Here is a 22,368-nt window from a genome sequence, read left to right as displayed (position 1 = left end):
GTAGCAACAAAAAAAACGTGTTTTGCGGATCCGGTTTCCATACCGAAAACGATTTTTACGCGAGCATCGTCTAATTATCTCACGAAGCTAGCGTAATTTGTTTTGTTATGTTTATCAAAGGAACACGACGATGCCCTTTGTAGTGCTCTGAAATCATCTCGACTGGTCTTGCAGATCCATTTTAACCTCTTAACTGATCTAAAAAGTTCTGGAGTCGATATCACCCGGGTCGAGAATTTGGCCAATATTATGTAAGATCAGCGGCAACTAGCGTTGACAAGTCGGAAAATTCACCGCAATTTTCTTACATAATTTTGCGTTGAATGCGTTGAATTTAAAGACAAAAATTCAACGCATTCAACGCAAAATTATGTAAGAAAATTGCGGTGATTTTTTCGAATTGTCAACGCTAGTTGCCGCTGACCTTACATATTTAGCGTTGAATTTAGCGTAGATCTTACACATTTAGCGTTGAATTTAGCGTAGATCTTACATATTTAGCGTTGAATTTAGCGTAGATCTTACATATTTAGCTTTGAATTTAGCGTAGATCTTACACATTTAGCGTTCAATTTAGCGTAGATCTTACACATTTAGCGTTGAATTTAGCGTAGATCTTACATATTTAGCGTTGAATTTAGCGTAGATCTTACACATTTAGCGTTGAATTTAGCGTAGATCTTACATATTTAGCGTTGAATTTAGCGTAGATCTTATATATTTAGCGTTGAATTTAGCGTAGGTCTTACACATTTAGCGTTCAATTTAGCGTAGATCTTACACATTTAGCGTTGAATTTAGCGTAGATCTTACATATTTAGTGTTGAATTTAGCATAGATCTTACATATTTAGCGTTATATTTAGCGTAGATCTTACACATTTAGCATTGAATTTAGCGTAGATCTTACATAATTAGCGTTGAATTTAGCGTAGATCTTACACATTTAGCGTTGAATTTAGCGTAGATCTTACATATTTAGCGTTGAATTTAGCGTAGATCTTACATATTTAGCGTTGAATTTAGCGTAGGTCTTACACATTTAGCGTTGAATTTAGCGTAGATCTTACATATTTAGCGTTGAATTTAGCGTAGACTAAGGTCTACGCTAAATTCAACGCGAAATATGTAAGATCTACGCTAAAATTCAACGCTAAATATGTAAGATCTACGCCAAAAATCAACGCAAAATTATGTACGATTAGCGTTGAATGCGTTGAATTTATGTAAGATCTACGCTAAATTCAACGCTAAATATGTAAGATCTACGCTAAAATTCAACGCTAAATATGTAAGATCTACGCCAAAATTCAACGCAAAATTATGTAAGATTAGCGTTGAATGCGTTGAATTTATGTAAGATCTACGCTAAATTCAACGCTAAATATGTAAGATCTACGCATAAATTCAACGCTAAATATGTAAGATCTACGCCAAAAATCAACGCAAAATTATGTACGATTAGCGTTGAATGCGTTGAATTTATGTAAGATCTACGCTAAATTCAACGCTAAATATGTAAGATCTACGCTAAAATTCAACGCTAAATATGTAAGATCTACGCCAAAATTCAACGCAAAATTATGTAAGATTAGCGTTGAATGCGTTGAATTTATGTAAGATCTACGCTAAATTCAACGCTAAATATGTAAGATCTACACTAAATCCAACGCTAAATATGTAAGATCTACGCTAAAATCAACGCTAAATATGTAAGATCTACGCCAAAATTCAACGCAAAATTATGTAAGATTAGCGTTGAATGCGTTGAATTTATGTAAGATCTACGCATTCAACGCCGATCTTACATAATTTTGCGTTTTTTTAGCGTTGACACTTCGGCCCGGGCAGTTATGTTGCCGATCAATCGGCAACAGATCAAGAATTCATGAAGTTTGATGTTTAACGTTGGACCTAAGTGCTACAGAAACTAGTTGAGTCTACCTGCAACTAATTTGACCGAAACACAGCGCTGATAATTCAACTCTTTTTCTGAACAAGCTCTCTAGAGTGGCATGTAAACGATTAATTACATGTTTTTTGGTTCTCTCCGTTACTAAACAATCACGGGATTTTAGTTTTCCACCAAAATGATTAGGACCATTATCCCTGTTTGTGTTTTTAGTAAAAAAAAACTTCCCAAAGATAAGCATAAAAAGCTTCCCAAAGATAAGCAAAGATGATTTTTATTAGGCCTATTGTTGGCTTTTCTATAACTGAAAAAATAATAGTGGTAATCTATTTTTCTTGGTTTATGGTATTGGCTCTTCTACGACTCTTGGGTATTGTGCGTGTAAACTTGAAAATCACTCGCTGTTCTAACTGCTGTATCATTAAAATGTTTTCGAGAAAATGTTTGATATTTATTTATAAAGGTTTCAATAGTCACCTGATGAGAAGGCCGAATCATTTTTTCGGTTTCAAACGTACCGCAGATCGGCGCCCCAGATACATCATAGAAGTCCCCCTCCCCTTTAAAAAACTGATGGGAAAACAGTTTTTTGTTTCATTAAAAAATAATAAAAATCAATACGAATTGCACTTCTTTCCAGGAGCACTTTTTCTAATTTTTCCGGAAAACTATAGAATTATCAAATTTTAAAAACACAGTGTATCTTTCTGGACATTCTATTTGAAGGAGACGTGACAGAAAGAGTTTCGTTTCTTTGTATTCTTGGAATTTGTTTTTTTTCTGCCTTAGCGTGCAGCCTACCTTAAAGTAAGAATTGCTCAGCAAAAAATCAGTTAGATTTCTGAGAAAAACTAAAAATATGTAAGATCTACGCCAAAATTCAACGCAAAATTATGTAAGATTAGCGTTGAATGCGTTGAATTTATGTAAGATCTACACTAAATTCAACGCTAAATATGTAAGATCTACGCTAAAATCAACGCTAAATATGTAAGATCTACGCCAAAATTCAACGCAAAATTATGTAAGATTAGCGTTGAATGCGTTGAATTTATGTAAGATCTACGCATTCAACGCCGATCTTACATAATTTTGCGTTTTTTAGCGTTGACACTTCGGCCCGGGCAGTTATGTTGCCGATCAATCGGCAACAGATCAAGAATTCATGAAGTTTGATGTTTAACGTTGGACCTAAGTGCTACAGAAACTAGTTGAGTCTACCTGCAACTAATTTGACCGAAACACAGCGCTGATAATTCAACTCTTTTTCTGAACAAGCTCTCTAGAGTGGCATGTAAACGATTAATTACATGTTTTTTGGTTCTCTCCGTTACTAAACAATCACGGGATTTTAGTTTTCCACCAAAATGATTAGGACCATTATCCCTGTTTGTGTTTTTAGTAAAAAAAAACTTCCCAAAGATAAGCATAAAAAGCTTCCCAAAGATAAGCAAAGATGATTTTTATTAGGCCTATTGTTGGCTTTTCTATAACTGAAAAAATAATAGTGGTAATCTATTTTTCTTGGTTTATGGTATTGGCTCTTCTACGACTCTTGGGTATTGTGCGTGTAAACTTGAAAATCACTCGCTGTTCTAACTGCTGTATCATTAAAATGTTTTCGAGAAAATGTTTGATATTTATTTATAAAGGTTTCAATAGTCACCTGATGAGAAGGCCGAATCATTTTTTCGGTTTCAAACGTACCGCAGATCGGCGCCCCAGATACATCATAGAAGTCCCCCTCCCCTTTAAAAAACTGATGGGAAAACAGTTTTTTGTTTCATTAAAAAATAATAAAAATCAATACGAATTGCACTTCTTTCCAGGAGCACTTTTTCTAATTTTTCCGGAAAACTATAGAATTATCAAATTTTAAAAACACAGTGTATCTTTCTGGACATTCTATTTGAAGGAGACGTGACAGAAAGAGTTTCGTTTCTTTGTATTCTTGGAATTTGTTTTTTTTCTGCCTTAGCGTGCAGCCTACCTTAAAGTAAGAATTGCTCAGCAAAAAATCAGTTAGATTTCTGAGAAAAACTAAAAATAAAAGAAACTTTTTGGGCATAATTGCGCAGCAAACTGAATGACAAAAATTGTCTCTGATTCTCAGCTATCATTTCTGTCATTTTAAGAAGCATCGCAGTAGTTGACCAAAGAAATAGATTGTTTGCCAGATTTTTTTCGTTCAGGAAAACAAGCAACAAATAACCTTACAAACACAGTGAAAATAGCTTTTTTTTGAATTTTGACACGAACAGTTTTTTCATGAATTTGTCCAATGTCTCAACCGTTACAGTTGATGTCTCTTTTCCCTTTGTCGAAGACGTTACCAATTGATGTGAAGATTTTTTTAATGGTCACAGAAATGCACTTTCGAGGAAAAATGACTAAAGATGTTGCGAAAAGCAGATCTCAGTCATTACCTTAAAGGAATATCCTTTCAATAAACACAAGCACCGTAGCAACTAAGGTAAAGGTTTTTGAAAATTTTCAAAAAAAATTTGGACGTGTCATTTTCTGAATGTTTTCTACAACTTCTACTTTTGATTTGATTTTATGGTTTTGAAACAAAAAACTATTTGTTAGCTAAATTTCACATTCAATATAACAACCATTATAGTCCTTTTAGCCATTTAGTTTATATTTGCATAAAACAGAGAATCTCGCTCACGCGATACATTGTTCCTAGTGTAGAACAAAGGAGATGGTCTTTTAATGTAGCAACTTTTTAGACCTCTCGATATATAAACTTCATTCTAACGGACATTCGGCGGCGTTTTTTCTTTTGTAGCACGGTAAGCTAGATTTAACAACAAAAACTGTTATGAGCCTAATTTTTAAGGAAATTCCGCCGCGTGTTAGAAAAAACGTAAAATATAGTACCGAAAAAAACAAAAGGTGCTTTTTCGATTTACTTTCTGGTTTAGGATATCAAGCCATTCCTGATTTTCTCTGTTTGAGAAAGAATTAGCAAACACTAAATAAATCACCGAGCAAGCAGAAAAAGAAAAACAGCCAAAGCTGCATAAAAGTTTTAGAAAGAGGGTTTTAAATCGTTAACCCTACTTATCAGCAAGGCAAACTAATTAGTAACAGAACGCAAGGAAGTAACACAAAACGTGCTGAAGGAGAACTTCCAACCAGGCAGCGCATCAACAGTGACAGAAACAAAATGTGTGAATTTCGTACGTCTTAAAGACTTCGAGCACGAGGCGAAAAACTTGGACGACCGTGGACAGCTTTGCCAATCATCCTCAAGAGTACGCTATGACTTTGCTACCTCGGCTCACAGATGAGCCCGCTTCCTGGATTTGAACAGTTCATCGCTCACACCAACACATAAGACTGCAACAAAGAATCTCACCAAAAGATTCGGAAGCAATGAACATCAGCCACAACCAGCTCCAAGCCCCCCGCGCCCAAAACCATCTAAGTTTTTTGACTAAAACGGACAAGAAACAATCAATTTTTATCAAGAATACGTTTCACCTCTTATGAACCCGTACAAATTGTTACCCATGTCTGCACACCATTTTGAAAACAATGAAAACCAGTCAGATGTACAACGAGATCTGAACTAGGAAACAGATCATAACTGATTTATTGAGCGCCAAAACAGTTAGCGAATTTGAGCAAAAAGAAAATCCTGACAATGGTCTCACTGCAGCTCACACACTGTCACAAACACGAAGAAAAAGCTAGATCACACTGGCAAGTCGCCCGAAGATGTTGTTGACGTCACAAAAAATATCCGGCAATGTACATTGCCTAGTAATAACTACAATGAACCAATTTCAGCGAATAGCCTGCATTTTCTACTGTCGGAAAAACTTTGTTATAAGTCATCAAGCTGATTCAAACAGGAACTTAGATCAATCCACTTACGAAGAGACCTTGGAAGAGCCTCCTTTTCGTTTCGCTACAACAGATTCCTACAGTTTCGCTACCAAGAAACTCCAACCTGTCAAATCAAAATTTAAAATTGGTGCGGCAGGTTTGGATTTGGAAAAAAGTCAAATTTTCCGCATCAAAAAAATTTGACTGGTGAACACAATCGTCTTTGCCATGTTATGGTAAGCGAAAAGTCAGAAGTGATGTTCTCACGATCAACGAAAGCAAAGCTTTCTGTAAATATTTTTCCTTTCGTCTGTCAGGCTGACTCATGTTTTTTAAGCTCACGTTGGAAGGAACATTACTGCAGAAACTTTGGAGCCTGTGGAACCAATGCCTCAGACTAGTTTTAACACCACTTTGTCCAAAAATGACCCCTTATTGAGTAACGAAAGTGTCTAAGATTGCATTGCACAGCCAAAACACTTCGACTTCCATCACCCAGAAGTCGGAACAGAAAAACCGGGAGCTAGTCAACCTCATATTGCAAGTGTCAACACATACAGTGCATTTAACCAAAATTAATGGGAATCATACAATCCCAGGCCTCAACTGTTTTTGTTCAGGCAGTCAAACACCATTTTGTCAGCTCCACCACTACTATCGTTTCCAGCGTATAATACTATAGCAACAACCCTATTGACTCACCAAAATGTGCCCCTGCAGCAAAACTTGAGCAACGATTGATCCCTACAAATGATTGGAAATCAAGATCCTCCAGTTGCTTTTTGTCAAATCCAAATGCACGTATGCGCAATACCCAAGAGCGTGGTGCCAACCAAAAGTTAGCCATTTTTTTGCCACACAACAAGTTGAATCTTTGCAAAATTTACATAGCCGAAAATGTTGTTGATTATAAGCATTCAGTATAATTGCCCGTTTTTATCTCTTTCTCAGTTTAATTGCAATTCATACAGATATCATGAATGGCATTTGTTTTTCAATGGTGCTTAGTAACACAAGCAAAAGAGATACACATAGACCCATTTATCTACAAAGAACTGTGTTGTGGAAATCAAAGCAGATAATCCAATCTCATTCTTGCAATCGCGCATTTTACGGAGCTGCACTTGATAAAATCGTGAACCACTTTTGCTACTCAAGTGTGTGAGACAGTGTTTTCATCAACCAGCTTCAATTTGGCTTTCAACAAGAAATCGTTTGTTGCCCTTTAGATTTTTCTGAAGCGAATTAACCAAAATTTTGATTATCTTGACTTTAATGCAGACCTGCACAGCTCGACCCTGCTATAGAAAGCCAAACAAAAAAAACCAACTCGGTATTGAAGTGGGGTTAACTTTTCCAGAGGATTTCAAAAAGTTACTGCGAAAACTCTCGATATTTCGATAAATGAACTTCTGAGCTTTCCGTGAAAGGTCTAGTGGAAACTCTATTGCTAACCATCAAAGAAGATGAGTGTTTCTAAAAAAAAGAACTAAAGGCAGCACTTCTTGGCGTACATCTGATGAAAAGGGGGAAACAAGAAATGACTCTAACTAACGAAATTTATTCATTTCTTGTCTGATGGCCCTTTTGCATTAGATCGAGTATGTTCTTTCTTAAAAATAGTTTTCGTTGCGAGTACAATATCAGAAATCCATTAGTTTTCGAAATCCTCAGTTTGGCTTCATGTACCAGCGGCTCTGACGATCGTGGCACACATGGATTAGAGCTCTCATATATCTCCTTGAAATGCCAACTTTTCCAAAAGAGCAAAATTTCAGATTGTATTAATTTGTGAAGCAGAAATCAGTTGCTGCAGTAACCGATTGAGGATGGAACCAAATTCAGCCATTGGTTAATACATCTAGATGCTGGCCATGGACCAGCCTATTGCTAACAGTCGCAACAATCTTCAACCTAATTTTCAGATTGAGAAAACAAAGAAAAAATAAGGATCTGTTCACTGAAGCAGACCTTGATTCTTTTCCAAGATATCTCGTGAGATTTCACAACTGTTATTCTCTCAACAATAAACGCTCTTCAAAGTGGACGAAAGTTGAACTCGAAGTGCAAACTACGATCACTGAATCCGATCATAGTCGAGAACCGTACTCTGCGATCTCAAAGAAGACATCAATTTGCAACTACATCAATACAAATTCCGATGTGCCCAATTATTCTTCATTCCAAAGACCGAAATGCTCGTTTATACATTGAACACTCGCATCGTGTTGGCGTTCATCAGCGAACTGAAAATGTTGAAGCCTTTTTCCAAGTATCATATTTTGTAATTGGCCTACCCAAAACTTTGTTGAGCATTTATTTTAAATGCTCTCCTTGTGGCCAATTTGAAGCCCAGAACATCAAGTCTAAAATGGCACCTCTGACTCAATAGCGATATCTTTACGACAATTCAGTTTTTTCTTTTTGCAAAATGCAGAATAGTCGTTTTTTAAATCGAAGGAGAAAAAGATATTTTTTAAAGCATATGGCCTCATCCTAGCCTGCCTCATGACAAAAACTGCGTATCTTGGTGATTGTCCCAATCTCAACACAGAAATGTTTTTAAATGCTCTGCGCGTTTTTGCTCAAGTTGAAGTAATGCGTCCCGAGTCTCAACAAACAACGAATTGCGCGAAAAATCTGTTTAGCAACATTGTATGGACGTTCAACCCACAAAACGGCTCATATTTTGATGGTGCTTTTGATTGTTCTAGGTAGCAAAAAGGAACGCTTTTGAGAGGCAGCAGATGATTAGCGTAGGGCAATTTTTGCAGACGTCCCCGCCAATGGGCAGACGTCGACGCCTAATCACTTTATCACATAAAATCATGCAACTCAATGCCACCAGGGAACCAGTTCAACATTGCCCGCAGCTTTCCAGTCCTGGAAACACATACTACAACTGGTAAACCACATCTGGAGGCGTCTTGTTAAAGAGTTGCTACCAACCTTTACGAAAGGAAACAAGTGGTTCAACTCAGATGCAGCAGCTCTCAAAATTGACGATATCGATTGAATACTCAAAGAGTTAACGCTGCGTGGAATATGGCTTTTAGGAGGGGTGATTGAAACATCTCCAGGAAAGGATAGAAAAGTAGGAGTTGCCAAGTTGAAAGTGGCTCACGACAAGTACGTCCGGTCGGTAACCCGTCTTGTACGCGTTTTGGCTGACTAGCTGTTTTTTCTCATCTTGTCTTTATTTTGCAACGAAAATACTACTGTGGTCTACTTCTTAGCTTCTTAGCGCTGTTTTACCTCATGTATTCTGTGGGAATTTGTTGCCCATTAATTAGCAACAGATCAAGAAGTTTTGAAGCCTGATGTTCGATTTTAGTCTTAACTTCTACCGAAACAAATTGCGTCTACCCGCAACTTTTTTAGCTGAGTTTTAAAACGCTGACAATTCATTTCTTTCTTTTAAAAAGCCCTCTAGATCGACATAAATACGATTAATTAGTTGCTACATAAATAAAATGAAGAAAAACTTCTTCATTTGAGCACGTGGGGTCATCTGACTGAAAATTCGACTCCGTGAATGGACTGGTTCTTGTTTTGTAGAAAATGTTTCTATTGTCTAATAAAATTCATGTTATCAGAAAGTTTGTGTATCTGTGGGGGTGGCCCTTGAATGCGTGATTTGAACCACTGCCAGGTCGAATGGACTCCTGCAAAATACAGTAAAATTGTGTTATTGAGAAATGTTATATTTCTGGCGTGCTCTTCAAACCGCACCTAACTTGCTAGAGTCCAAAAATTTAATCACCATGACTGACAAACTTCACCATTAAAGCACTGATTTTAAAAGTAATTTATATGTGTAGCTTCTCGGAAATCCGATAATCTTTCTCATGTTCTTACGAGAAGTAAAACTGCTCAAGCTATATTCAGTGCAACCATTAGCGTTTGGTAACAAATCAAACGAAAAGCTTCTAAAATGCATTATTTGCCATTTGGTACTACCAATAATTAAATTTTGAACAAAACTGGAGTATGATTCTCCACCTTTTACTGATTTTACTTCAATTATTTGTTACTGATGACGGAGAATTCGGAAAACTATATATTGCATGAAAACTTGGTTATAGATCTGCTCGAGTTGCGAGCATTGAGCTGGTGATCAAAACTGTGAAATTCTTTCGGAGGTCAATTTTGAGTAATTTTAGTGAAATACTTAATAATGAGTAAACAAAAAAGATTAACATAATTTCTCTCATGTTGAAGTTTTTTTACTGGTTTGCCCTGAGATTTTGTTCACAGGGCTCAGCAAGAGTGGCACTGGTTTGTTGGGTCTTAAAGAAAACAAATGAAAAACTGAATAGATTAAACATTTTGATCCACAACAAACTATTAAAACTATTGTTTTTCATGAACTAAAATTTGACTCTGTGTCCTGTTATAGTTCATATCTAGTTTATTTATAAGCTTGGTTTTGTGGATATTGTGGCCGAGGTGCGGCATTATTGTGAGTAATTGTCGTTTGAGGATGGTTTGAGGTCGGAGATGTATTTTGATCAAACTTTGTATTCCGTCCCCAAGCTAGTACGTCTGCGGGTTCGATCCCGAGCTTCTCCTTTTTGTTTTCTCGTACACACCGCTCGTATGTCCACATGGCACCACAGGTGGTCTTCTGCATTGTGCCAAAAGGGCCCAGGTGGTTGCAACAATCTAAACACCAAAGGACTTGATAAAATCCGCTATTACTCTATTTCTTTAGAGTACCATTATTTTGCTTGGCTTATTCTAAAGTTTTTTGTGCTTGTGTGATTGGGACTCATACTTGTGTTGATTCAAAATTGTTTTTGACACCTTTTTTACACATCTCATATTAATTTATTAGACTCTTAGCTGCCATATTAAAGAAAAACACAAAACAAACTGTTCACGTTTTTCAAATTGAACGCTCTAAAATTCGGCTGAAAAATAAAATAATTTTTTGTGTAAAAAAGGGCAAATTAAATCACTGATATCAAACACAAAATTTCAGCCAATCACATGACAAATTAATGGAGCCAAATTTTAAGTATGAGCAGCAGTAAGCCAGGCAAAGTATTGTTAATCTACACGATCACTATTGTAATTGCTCATTTTATGTCCTTTTTTCACTAAAAATTGTGTAATGGTACACGAGAAAATTTTAACCGTCAACAGTTGAAATGATAGCATATTAAAGAAGGTTCATTCAGACAATAGAGGGTAACCTTTACATTCGTCCTCGGAAAAATATGAATAATATCATCTATTTTGATAATTTAACTCGTTTCTAATGGTATATATTTTTATTAGATGTTCCACCTCTTAGATAAATTTTCTTAGAGCTGTTAAATCCTGGCAATGCAGACGAAGCACAGTAACATGTTGGGTATCAAATATTCTCTCACCCTTGGGAACATCCTCTGGATTGGGTGCTGCTGATGTTGGAATCATATTCTCACAGTCATTCCAAACAAGGGCATCTGAAACAGGACCTCATTAGTTCAAGGTATATGTTTTGACATCAGCAAGTCTCAACAATTCATAATTCAGGACTGCAATATAGTAATGGTTAGACTAATATTGCAGGTGATACCCATAGAAATGTGACCTACTTATTTTTTCCTGTACGTATAAGGGCCCTTACACGCTCCGGAAAAATCATGCTCAAATTAATACAGGGATCAGCTGCAAGATTAAAACACGTACAATCCATCATTGATTAAAGCATTTATTACTCAGGTCGAGGTGTCCGTATCGACTAGGTTTCTGATCGGTCTATCTTCGAGAGCACACCTGCGCATAGTCCACTCAAATCACATGGTCTGGAAAGGTATTCGAGCGAAATTTAGTATTCACAATTGCAATTTCGAGTCCAATTTTTCTCCCAAATGTGTTGTATTTTTAACTGAGAGACGTTGGCTCTGCCAATAGGCAGCAATACAGCAGCCTCTGATCAGAGATTGGTATATAGATTCTAATGGTGCTCATCGGAACCAAGAGGTCCAGTTGCGAGAAAATGCCGATCCTTGTGTTTTATTGAAAGCGGTGTACGTTGATTCATTGAGTGGGAAATATTTAACAATGGTATACTAAATACATTTTTCCCCAACACTTGGGTTTTATTTTCATTCAGCAATACTTTGGATCGATTTTTCCTTGGCCGATTATTCTACTTAAAATATTAATTTTTACGAAACGAAGTTTTTAGAGCGATATTAAGAGATTTGTTCATTTTTAAAACCTTTCTATGATCAAGCGAATTTGAAAGGCACTTTAGTCTGATCAGACGCAGTTTCATGAGCACTTGAGTTTGATCAGATGCAAATTCGAGCACACTTGAGTCTGCTGAGACTCAGACTGTAGCCCACATTCGTCTGATCAGGTGTTATTTCCGAACGCACCATAGTCTTATCAGAGGTCGCTTCAGTCTGGTCGGTCTGGAGGTTAGTTTTGCATGGGACAATCCAACCAGAGACTATTTCGGTCTGGACCTGAACCTGGGTACCAATTCATAGCACTGATGAGTAAAAAACGAAGGAAGACTGAATATTGCGGTACAAATATGGAATTCAAGAGAAACTTAAAAATTAAGAAAAAATACTTAATTCTGTACAAGTTCAGTAATGGAGACAGATCACAGATAAAATAAGTTCTGATCAGAAAACCACTTTCGAGCACTACAGAGTTCAATATATGGCATTCAAAAATGTTGTCTCGGTTGGTCCGACCAGAAGTCGTCTATATCGTGAGAAAGTTTATCAGGCAGCAGCTCAAACATAAAAGACTAATCATTATTTTGAAGGCCCAAAAATTCTTTAATTGCTCTCGAACAAAGTTTGTAGCGTTTTTTGAGAGCTGTGTGCCTTCTTAATGAGGTTTTTTTTTTGCTTATTGAATTTTAGACTGAATCTTTTTGGTCCTCTGAAATTGGTTAAACTGATGAAGCGCAGTGTTATTAGATTGTCGTACGGTTCTCTTAGAGCTTTAATATGCTCTTCGTATATGTTGGAACCAATTTCGAGTCTTATTGAACTTATCGTCGTACCTCAATGACGCTAGCGTCTAAGTATAAGATTCGAGGGGAACTAGCGTTTGTTATACTTTTAAAAACGAAGACTTTTTGTCAATACTTGAGAATAAAACGCGCGCGTATTTGATAGTGCGAGAGCGCAATTTAATTAAAAATCAAGAAATTTGGACATTGGCGCAATAAAATCTGATGAGGCTTGACGAGGAAAAAGTTCAATGTATAAAAGGTAAATTTTTTTTCACAACCCGCCTCTCCCCTCGCCTCCCGCGCACATACTCCCCTTCCCTGTACATAATATATTTACGCACTCACGCAATGAGGCTATGTTCCCTACATTTAAGCTAGCTACTTTAAAAGCCAAAGTCGAGTGACATGTCAATTATGTTTGCAGTATTTGATTCCGATCAAACAAATTTGCAAAAAAGGCACAAAATTTCGATATAAAACCCACAACTCTTAAAAACCTGTGCCAACGAAAGTTTAATCATTTATCGATTTTTTCTTCGACGGCTTCATAAAAAGGTATGGTGATGGGGACTTCAGACTGAAATAATATGAATAGAAGAAGCCGTAAAAACACTTAAATTTGTAATCCTGATAGCACTTGCTAGTTCGAAAGTGTTTGTGTTAAACAATTGTAAAACTGTTTTTCTTTAAGTTGTTACAATATACATGAAAAATATAAATTTACGCTAATAAACCAGTGCAAAACTCTAATGCTACTCTAATAATTTTGCCGTCCTCTGAGAGGAGCACTTTAAAAAGAGCACAAACTATATGGAAGTTTTATGCACCCAATTTTTTTAAATTAGAGTAGAGTAGAATTTTTGACCTGGGGGTTTTTAACTTTTTAATAGATAAAATTCTAAACTGGCTGTTTCACAGTTTTAGTGTTGGGTGTAAGATTCTAATTTAATTGGGTTTGTGGTTACAAAAATCAATCACGGAGAGAGTACGTTTAATTCCGACTGAACAATTTAAGAGTTTTGTTATAAAACTGAAATATAATTTGACTATTCATATGAACATCATTTCCATTTTCGTGCCAGCCCAATCAGCTTAGCAGCATAAATTTTGCAATATTGTTTAGTATTGTTTGACCCATTACAATGCTATATTATGTACCTAACGAAATGCCGAAATGCGCGTTTTCTTCAAACTGTTTTATTTGATTGTAAGCTGTGCGTACGTTGTTTCTTTTGTGATGAAGAAAACATTTGCGATAATTTTTTGTTTAATTAACGCATTATTGAGTTACTTGTTTTGAAAACTCTTTCTTTTGAAAGCAGAGTTTGAAAGTTTAATTTTAAAACATACATTAGTTAGTCATTTTTTCATATCAGCTATTTGGAACCAATATTGAATATCGCTAGGGGATTTTTGGATGCCACATCTTTATTGAAAACAGTTGAGAATGCAACGGCCATCAATCAATATCAATAAAAAACTATTCTCAATCAAGAAAATTTCTTGTGAGCTCGGATTTTCATTGATTATGAACTCAAAAGCTCTGGTTTTCCAACTGTTGGATGCATTCGTTACCTCAGTCACTCTTATGCGTTTAAAGTGTTGTTAGTAAGTTAAACTGATTGAAATTGAACCTTAATTAAAGCCAGTACTTGAAACTGTCAACATATATTTACGTTTTCCCAAAATTTTTTTTGACGCTTTTCATTCTGTTCTATCTACAACAAATTTATGCATTTTTCTATTGATGGGGTTGGTGGCTAACTCACATCATTCTACTAATCTAATAAGAGTAAATTGACATGAATATAATGAAAACATTTTCAAACATTTTGAAATACCTATTACGTTGATTATGTGAATTTGTTAGTGAAGTCAATTAACATGATTGGGTTCGAATTTTTTTATTCTGAAGACTAACTCTTAATGAACTCTCGGCTGTTGTTTTCACTTTTAGTAGAATGATTTTACTTTGCACCGAGAAGCACTTACTTTTGTCTGATCTCGATTCGATTTTGATTCAAGGTTTCCTTCTTTTTCAACAGATAGGGAACAAATTTGCGAGACAGGCATTTTTCTTCAGTCCAGAATTCACTTATTTATGCATTGCAGAGAAGAAAAAAGTTATTTAGTAGCTGCTACAGTGCAGTTTTTGTTCAAATAAAAATTTGCTACTTTTGCTGTAATTTGAAAAAGGAACACCCTTTATAGAAAAAATGAAAAGGAAAACCATCGCAAGTGGAAGAACTGGGATAGATTGGAGTGCAATTTTGAATTTAATAATGCTTCAGAACTTTATTATTGCAGGTCTGGTATTTATAGTTTCCGTTGAAACAATTTCCGTGCAATTTAGCATAGCAAACACCTGCAAAAAACTGAAAATACATCGAAATTTCCGGAAAAGTTTCAAAAAAAGAGATTAAAAAAGAAACCAAATGTTTTGTCAGTACTTTTTATATTATCTTTGCCAGTTGTTCACCGTTGTTCTATTTAATTATAACGACAAAGAAATCAACACTGTGCATTTCAAGCGAAAAAAAGAGAAGAGATGAGTTCATTGACTGGCTCACAAAAAGTTTTTTTAATTTCCTTGATTTTGTAATTCCCTGTATTGTTAAAACTAACCGTGAAACTATTGTTCTCAAGTACACGCGCACCTCTCTAAAACAATGAAGGTTGCACTGAACATGGGTTTGATAATCTCGAAAAAAAACAAACGGTCAATAAGTTTTAAAAAACAATAAAATTAGATTTTAACAATGTTCGTTTTGTCTCCTATCCTATTGTTGAAGTTAAGATCCTCCTGTTTGATGATAAATTGTCCATCAAGTTTTGTATTAAATAGGAGATTAGAGATTATGGCATTCCTGGTGGATAAATTTTCGGAACAGAAATTCCTTTTGAAAGTATGGAGAAATCGACCCATGAATTTACGAATGAAAATTTACATGGACCAAATAATTTTTAAAAAAATTATTTGTGAAATATAAAAATTCAACAATTTAGCCTAAAATTTTTATTTTGTGTTTTAAAGAACACTTGATAGCTTTCCTTGCTGTCGTAAAACCGCAGTTTCACAAATAAACTAAAAATTTGGTGTGAAGCAATTTTATTTTGTGGCATTAAAAACAGACAGACGACAGCAAGAAAATATCATGAATTCATAGATAAAATCAAAGGAAAATTATTCGTTTTAAAGACATATTAGACATTTGTCTCCGTATCTCCCTCCTGATATTGTTCACCAGAGTCTCTAAGATTGATCTTAATAGATTCAAAAGAATAGAACTAGGTTTCAATATATTTTTCAAAATGGTTCCCGGTACAGGTGGGACATCTCTGCTAAATTTGCATTAAGATTGAAACTTTCAAACATTTTTTCCACATTTTTGTTCATTTTCCTCCGTTTAAATTTTTACATTTTCGCCTTTCTCATCTCCTGATATTTAATATCTTTGATTCCCGTAAAATTTCACTTGGAATTTCTTTCTAACTTTTACAAGTTTTATACTTTGAAAATCAAAAGTTTTCAAGTTTGGGCGACGTCTTGTTTAGTTCTCTTGCAGTTGAGTAGATTGCGGAAACTTTGATTGAAAATTCTAGCTTAACCGGAACAATTTATATGTCTCAGAAGCCAAATTAGGACCTCCATTTTTTCTTAGACTGCTATGCAGAGACTCGCCTAACCCGCGCAGGTCATTTGTGGTCTACGAAATTTAAGAGTATCTACCAAAAATGGCTTTAAAAAAATGGCAAAGTTTAATGGAGGAATTGTTACCGTAGAAATTTTATTTATGAGAAATTTGTAGCCATAGATATTCCATTTATGAAAAAGTTGTAGCCATAAAACTTTCATTTATGGCAAAGTTGTAGTCTAAAACTTTTATTTATGGCAAAGTTTTTGTCTTGCCAATTTCCTAAAACTTTTTTGAATTATGAAATCAATGGTCCATATTATGAAAGGTTTATGATTACAACTAGTAGTCAACCCGAGCAGAGTTCGACTATGTTTATACATCGTGCTTTCAAACAACGAGGTAGCATCTGTAGCACTAATTTTAGTCAAAAAATCTTAATACTGTCGAACGTTAAATGAACACTTTCAATAAAGACTTAACGAGGCTTTTTGCGACTGGTAGGTTTTTCTATTGTGGCAATCCGGAAGAAATTTGTTCGTTTGTGAAGTTTAGGTCAAAGCACTGACATATGCAAATTTTGAAATACCAGATCTTTACAGTGCCAGATTCTAAATATCCGAATTTCCTACATATGCAGTGCAAGATTTCAAGCTGATTAGTTCGCGGCTCAAGAAATATTAACTTACTCTCGTTAAGATGTCACTTAAAAATTCTGGATGGCATCTCGAATCGCTTCGCGGTTCTTTTGTAATGCCAGATTCTTTCAGAGTCACCAAACCTATATAGTTACACGTCCTTGCTCACTGAGAACGTGTGGGTTTTAAAGAATTGATCGAGCGCGTTTTTACTCGGTTTACTAACTGGCTTTGGTCTGTATGCCCCGTTGTTGAGCCTCCTTCCGGCAGCACACGAGCCACGGACCCCAATTAACCCTCCTGTCTCGCTTTTGACGACACTTGTCACACTTGTACGTGAACAGATCTCGGGTTATTGACGTGTTCATTTCTCAAATGCCCGAAACGGCCGACAGAAACAAACTAGTGAAAACTATAAAAGCTGAGTCTTTTTGTATATTTTCTAAGTTTTGAAATTTTTGGCGATGATTTGAGCAAAAACTATCAGCTTTAAATCGAGGGTTAAATAAATTAGCGGCTTTAAGTTCTAAGCTTGTGTTGCTAAATCTAATCACCCAAAATTAGAAGAGAAAATATATAATGATCAAGCAAAGTAGTAGTCGATTGATTACCTCATTTAAATTTAGTGATGAAACTCCAGTAATGAAATTAACTATTAAAATCGGATTGAACAAAATTTATTTACATTTAATGTCAAATCATCAAATTAAAAGCTTTTTATTGGCAGAATTTTGTCGTGTTGCTATGAAATAAGCGATCACGAAAAACAATTTATTCAGTACTGTTTATAACCAGGCACGTTTATTTCATTATGAATAGAAAAAAAGGATAGAACAAAATTAAAGGAGAGATTTTTAAGGCTTGGTTAGCAACCGAAGAAAATCAAAACAGACATTGTGGACCATTATTCATAAACCATAAACCCATTGTCTCAATAGCCATAAAAGCTCATTCCTGCCATAATTGATCAGCATCCAATAACTCACCGAACCGTTCTACATTTTCCTGCGCTGATTTGGAATAGCCACGCGGCTACTTTGCAGCCCTGCCCCGCACTCACCCCTTCCCCCAGTTGAAATTATGAATCAATGGATGTGTTCATGTACTAGCAGTGTTGTGTATAATAAACTATAGTTATAGCATTATTGCTTTCCTCTTTTGTTGCACCGTACAAAAAATAGGAGTGAAAAAAAACAAAAATATTTTTTTTTCAACCGAGCTCACAAAAATTGTCTTTTTATGAAGATCACAAAAATATCCTAAAAAATCTATTTGTCACTATAAAGCTATCATGACGTTTTCCGAGATCTTTATGACGTAATTAATGTGTTTCAAGCCCTGTTCTGTTGTCAAATTAAATCAAATCTATCATGATAAATGTACGATAGATAATTGATTTGAAAATAGCACATCAGCAAAAAGTATGAATCAGCCTGACACAAAAATGAACAAAAAAGAATTTTGAGCAGACAAAGCAAAAAAAATGGATCGAATTGCCCGAAGACAAAATGCAGAAGTTGACTTTCATTGACATTTTAAAACACTTGGGTGGTTAATTTAAGTTAATACTGAATGGATTTAAATCCATTAGTTGATTTTGTACTTCATACGTAACAACATTCCTCCATTGACATGATTAAATGTCCATTGCTAGCTCTGCTACCACATTTTCCTCATCTACTCGATTCTTATTGGGTGAGTTCAAAGAAAACTTCTGTTGAACATTGAACAGCTGTCCCATCTTGGGTTCTGTAGTCTTGTGCGATGAAATAAGATCTCCTGTCCGCTATCTAATCACTTATCTACCCTCTTTTTGGTCCAGTCAATAGCGGATTATATACCCAACAACACTCCCTTCACGTTGGGCTATAAAAGGCGTCTTGAATCTAATTGATTGCTCACTTTCGAGTTTTTGCCATTTAAAATTCCTCTCCGATTCGTTTTCATGAAAAAGCGCTATCTGCGAAAAAAAGATTTTAGGTTACCTTATGTTTCACGTGACGAGGAGAAAATATTTTTTTACTCAATTAATTCATTGCCGCTGTCTAGAGTTGAACTAATTTAGTATAGTTGCTCAGCTAATCGCCACAAGAAACTTTTGACTATCACAAGGAAAGATGGGCCCTACAATTTCCTGCTCTTTTATTAACGTAAGTGAAAACAAAATTGGCTAGCCCTCAAAACAAGTCGGATCACTTCTCAAATGATTTTGTAGACATAAGAGCATGCTGAAAACTAAATTCTCCCAGCCAATAGTCACACTTTGAAGGAAAATTTTCGAGGGTAAAACCATAGTCCTATGAAAATGGGTACTGCAACGAATTCGTGCGCAGGTAGTTAAAATTTTTCCGTTGATAGGGTAAAACCACACTTCTCCGGTGCTATTCTAATAACACTTGATTGCGAGGGAGATGTGACGGTAACACCCAATGTAGCTAAAGTTGTCGGGTAGCAAATTCTTCTGCTCAAAATTGGTCAAAATGTGCGCTCGAGCAGGCTGAAACTTTTCAGTCTCGTATGCAATCATGACAGTAGATCATATCACCTTGACCATGTCACGACATGCCATTGTGGCCAATTTTATCCAGATTCCCAGATTTATAAAAAGGATTTTTTCTCGCTTTGTCGTAAACTTGCACCAGCCGGTTTTGTGGTAGACTATGGTGGAGAAAAAGATAGAAAACAAGCTTTTTCTCAAGTAGAAGTGTGTTTGCCTAATAAAGCCTAGCAAGCTGAATTATCAAGTTCTTCATGAATGAAGAACAAAAGCTGACACGAAGGATTTCCCTGTTTCACTCTCGCCTTACTGCCAACCGTTGAGCTTTTGCAAAAAAAAAGAATGTTAAGCTGAGAGTAGTAATAGAAGGACATTATATTAGCCATCAGAGATTTCGTTGAGCTAAGAAGGTTTTTACGCCTGACTGAAATAATTGCATTTCTGAAATCAATTTGAAGTATACCCCACTTTCAGTTTTCTTGACATTTTGAAACGCAATTTTTTGGCGTGCACTATGCTCTTGGCTCCTCTCCTGGCAGCTGCTTCCCTCGAAATATTTCAACCTCCTCGAAAGCTGCTTCCTTTGCTATTGCCTATGCAACTAGACCCCTAAAAACTTTACCAACAGTAAAAGAGATATTTTTTCAAGGTTGTTGACGAATCACTACAAAAAACTCGAGCGACAAAATTTGGGAGCTTGCCCCTGCTTGCCAAATTCACTAGTTCTGTTAAGGATGTCACTACCCACTTGGATTCATCGGAAATTGAACAATTGATTGCAAGTAGATGTTCCCAGTATATTTGTGACAACCCAGCAGCTGTAATCTTAGAAAAAAGACTAAAGCTGTAATTACATTTTTGCTTCAATAAGTTGGAAACATTTGCAGTTATTTTTTAAAGATCAAGGGTTTTTTTATTATGAATGGTGTTTTCGAGTTCACCGAGGGTTTTTTTGGTTGTCGGGTGCTATTTCCTCTGATGACAAAATTTTTGCCGCAGGGCCGCTTTGTCCGTAAAAGACAATGAGTATTGGCTCGGGAAGCATGCATCTCCATCGTATTGTTGCTCTTAATTGTTGCTTGCTTCCTCGAAGCCGCTTCGTATCAAAGAGCAGCATAATCATCTGGCCTGCATTGCGCAAATCTGTTTATCATTAAATTCTTGTGTCTTGCACGCAAAAGACCTTTTGCTTATTGCAAAGAATATTTTTTGGTTATCAACACAGTCAGGGTTTGAAATTCGCTCATCTGTGGTTAACTGAAGAAATTGAGACTTTAGCAAACGAAATTTGTCTGTGTATTGTGCATGGGCGGAATCTTTGTAAGGAAAATTTTATAGTTCAGGAAGTTTGTTTGGATTGTTACTGGGGCCTTGTTAACCAATTCCCAGTATTGTAGATTGGACGATTTTATACATGCAAGTAGATGAAATTTTTTGGTGTTTTCATATCTATCGACAAAAATTGAGTGAATTGCTAGTATGCCCAAATTGATATAGTGCAAACCCAATCATCGTAGTTTGAAATTCATTGCAAGTATCTAACTTTGGACTTTACTAAATCGTGCTTCAATATTGAGAATTTGTTTATCGTGTTTTGGGGATAAAACAATATTGTATTATCGGGATTAAAAAAATAGTATTCAAACTGGAAACGAGATCTGTCATCATCAACTGAAGTTCACTAATCTGCGTAAAGACAGTTCAGGACTCAGACAGGATGCTCCTTTTGAACTGCTGGTGATTTCGGGGGCACAGACACTGACAATTTTTCACTGATGATTAAGGAACATTGAGTATGGGTAATGAGTTATCGGTTTTATCATTACTCTTTTGAGACTGATCCACTTGATCCGAAGGCACTTTGGCTCTTTGCTTGTATTTCATAGCCAAAGTGCGAGAATACTTCAAAAAGCAAACCCCTCTTTGCAAACTATGATTCGAGTATCCGAATAACGGATGGTCGATTCAGACAGATGTCGATGCAAGCCGAAGCACGTGCAAACTTTCTACAAACTTACAATTGTGTACAAACAAAAGAATAATCATTTGTTTTATGATTGTTTAACGAGGCATTTTAGTTTACGATTCTCGTCATCGGATTGTAGAGCGTAAAATACAAAACACCGACTTTGCCGTTTTTGAGGTTTCTTGCTGTCAATTTTAAAAAAAAAATTTCTGAGGCTCCAAATTATATTTATTTCTATGCATTTGCATTACTACAATATAAAGAATTAACTTTTTTGCTTTGAATATTTTTTATGATAAGATAAGAGCGCTTATAAATATAGGTTGCTTAAACTAAATGTGTGCCAGGTTTTCAAAAATGGGAACTCACCAGCGGCGTTAAAATTACAAAATTACATTAAATATATAGGCATGCTGATGAACATTCAACGATATTTTCAATTTATATTTTGTGCCGCAACTAGGTAACTTACATGGTTAGCAGGAAACACCGTTTTGGAAAGTTTCTGTAGCAATTCTAGAGTTAATGCACAGGTATGAAGAGAATAGCCTATGTTAAAGATATTGCTGAAGCTCGATTTCAGCTGCTACTTTTAAATATGTTTTATTCACAGAAGGCAATGATAAGTCGTCGCAATTTAGTAGAGTGCTAATCTTTACCTTTATTTTTCCTTGCAGTTTTTTTTTATTATGCCACGGTACTACAGGGCAGCTAATCTCAGCAAATTCAGCTCAGCTTCTGCGCTGTCAGAATTGAGGTACTACGAGATAGCGCCCCTGCCTAAAAATGGACTATTTTTACCTCTTCAATTGCACAAAACGTATCTTAGTACATGTAACAAGAGCCTTACAGTATGGGGTGTGACAAGGGAACGGTTTTACTAACTGGTAATTAGACAATGTCTGTGACCT

The 22,368-nt window shown here is 35.8% G+C and overlaps 1 protein-coding gene across 1 annotated transcript; it reads right to left on the bottom strand.

Moving 5' to 3' along the window:
- Positions 1 to 10,009: 10,009 nt before the first annotated feature.
- On the bottom strand, positions 10,010 to 17,795 carry LOC142349513 (uncharacterized). Its single transcript, XM_075401119.1, has 3 exons — positions 17,221 to 17,795; positions 11,130 to 11,204; positions 10,010 to 10,416 (listed from the first exon to the last, which is right to left on the bottom strand). The coding sequence occupies exons 1-3, from the start codon at positions 17,360 to 17,362 to the stop codon at positions 10,163 to 10,165; spliced, it is 471 nt and encodes a 156-aa protein (XP_075257234.1). The 5' UTR covers positions 17,363 to 17,795; the 3' UTR covers positions 10,010 to 10,162.
- Between the last annotated feature and the right edge of the window lie 4,573 nt (positions 17,796 to 22,368).

Source organism: Convolutriloba macropyga, chromosome 11, assembly GCF_964194025.1.
Source record: "Convolutriloba macropyga chromosome 11, txConMacr16.3, whole genome shotgun sequence".
Classification (NCBI taxonomy): Eukaryota; Metazoa; Xenacoelomorpha; order Acoela; family Convolutidae; genus Convolutriloba; species Convolutriloba macropyga.
Note: the sequence above shows the minus strand (reverse complement) of the source record. Positions and strands in the feature narration are given on the sequence as shown.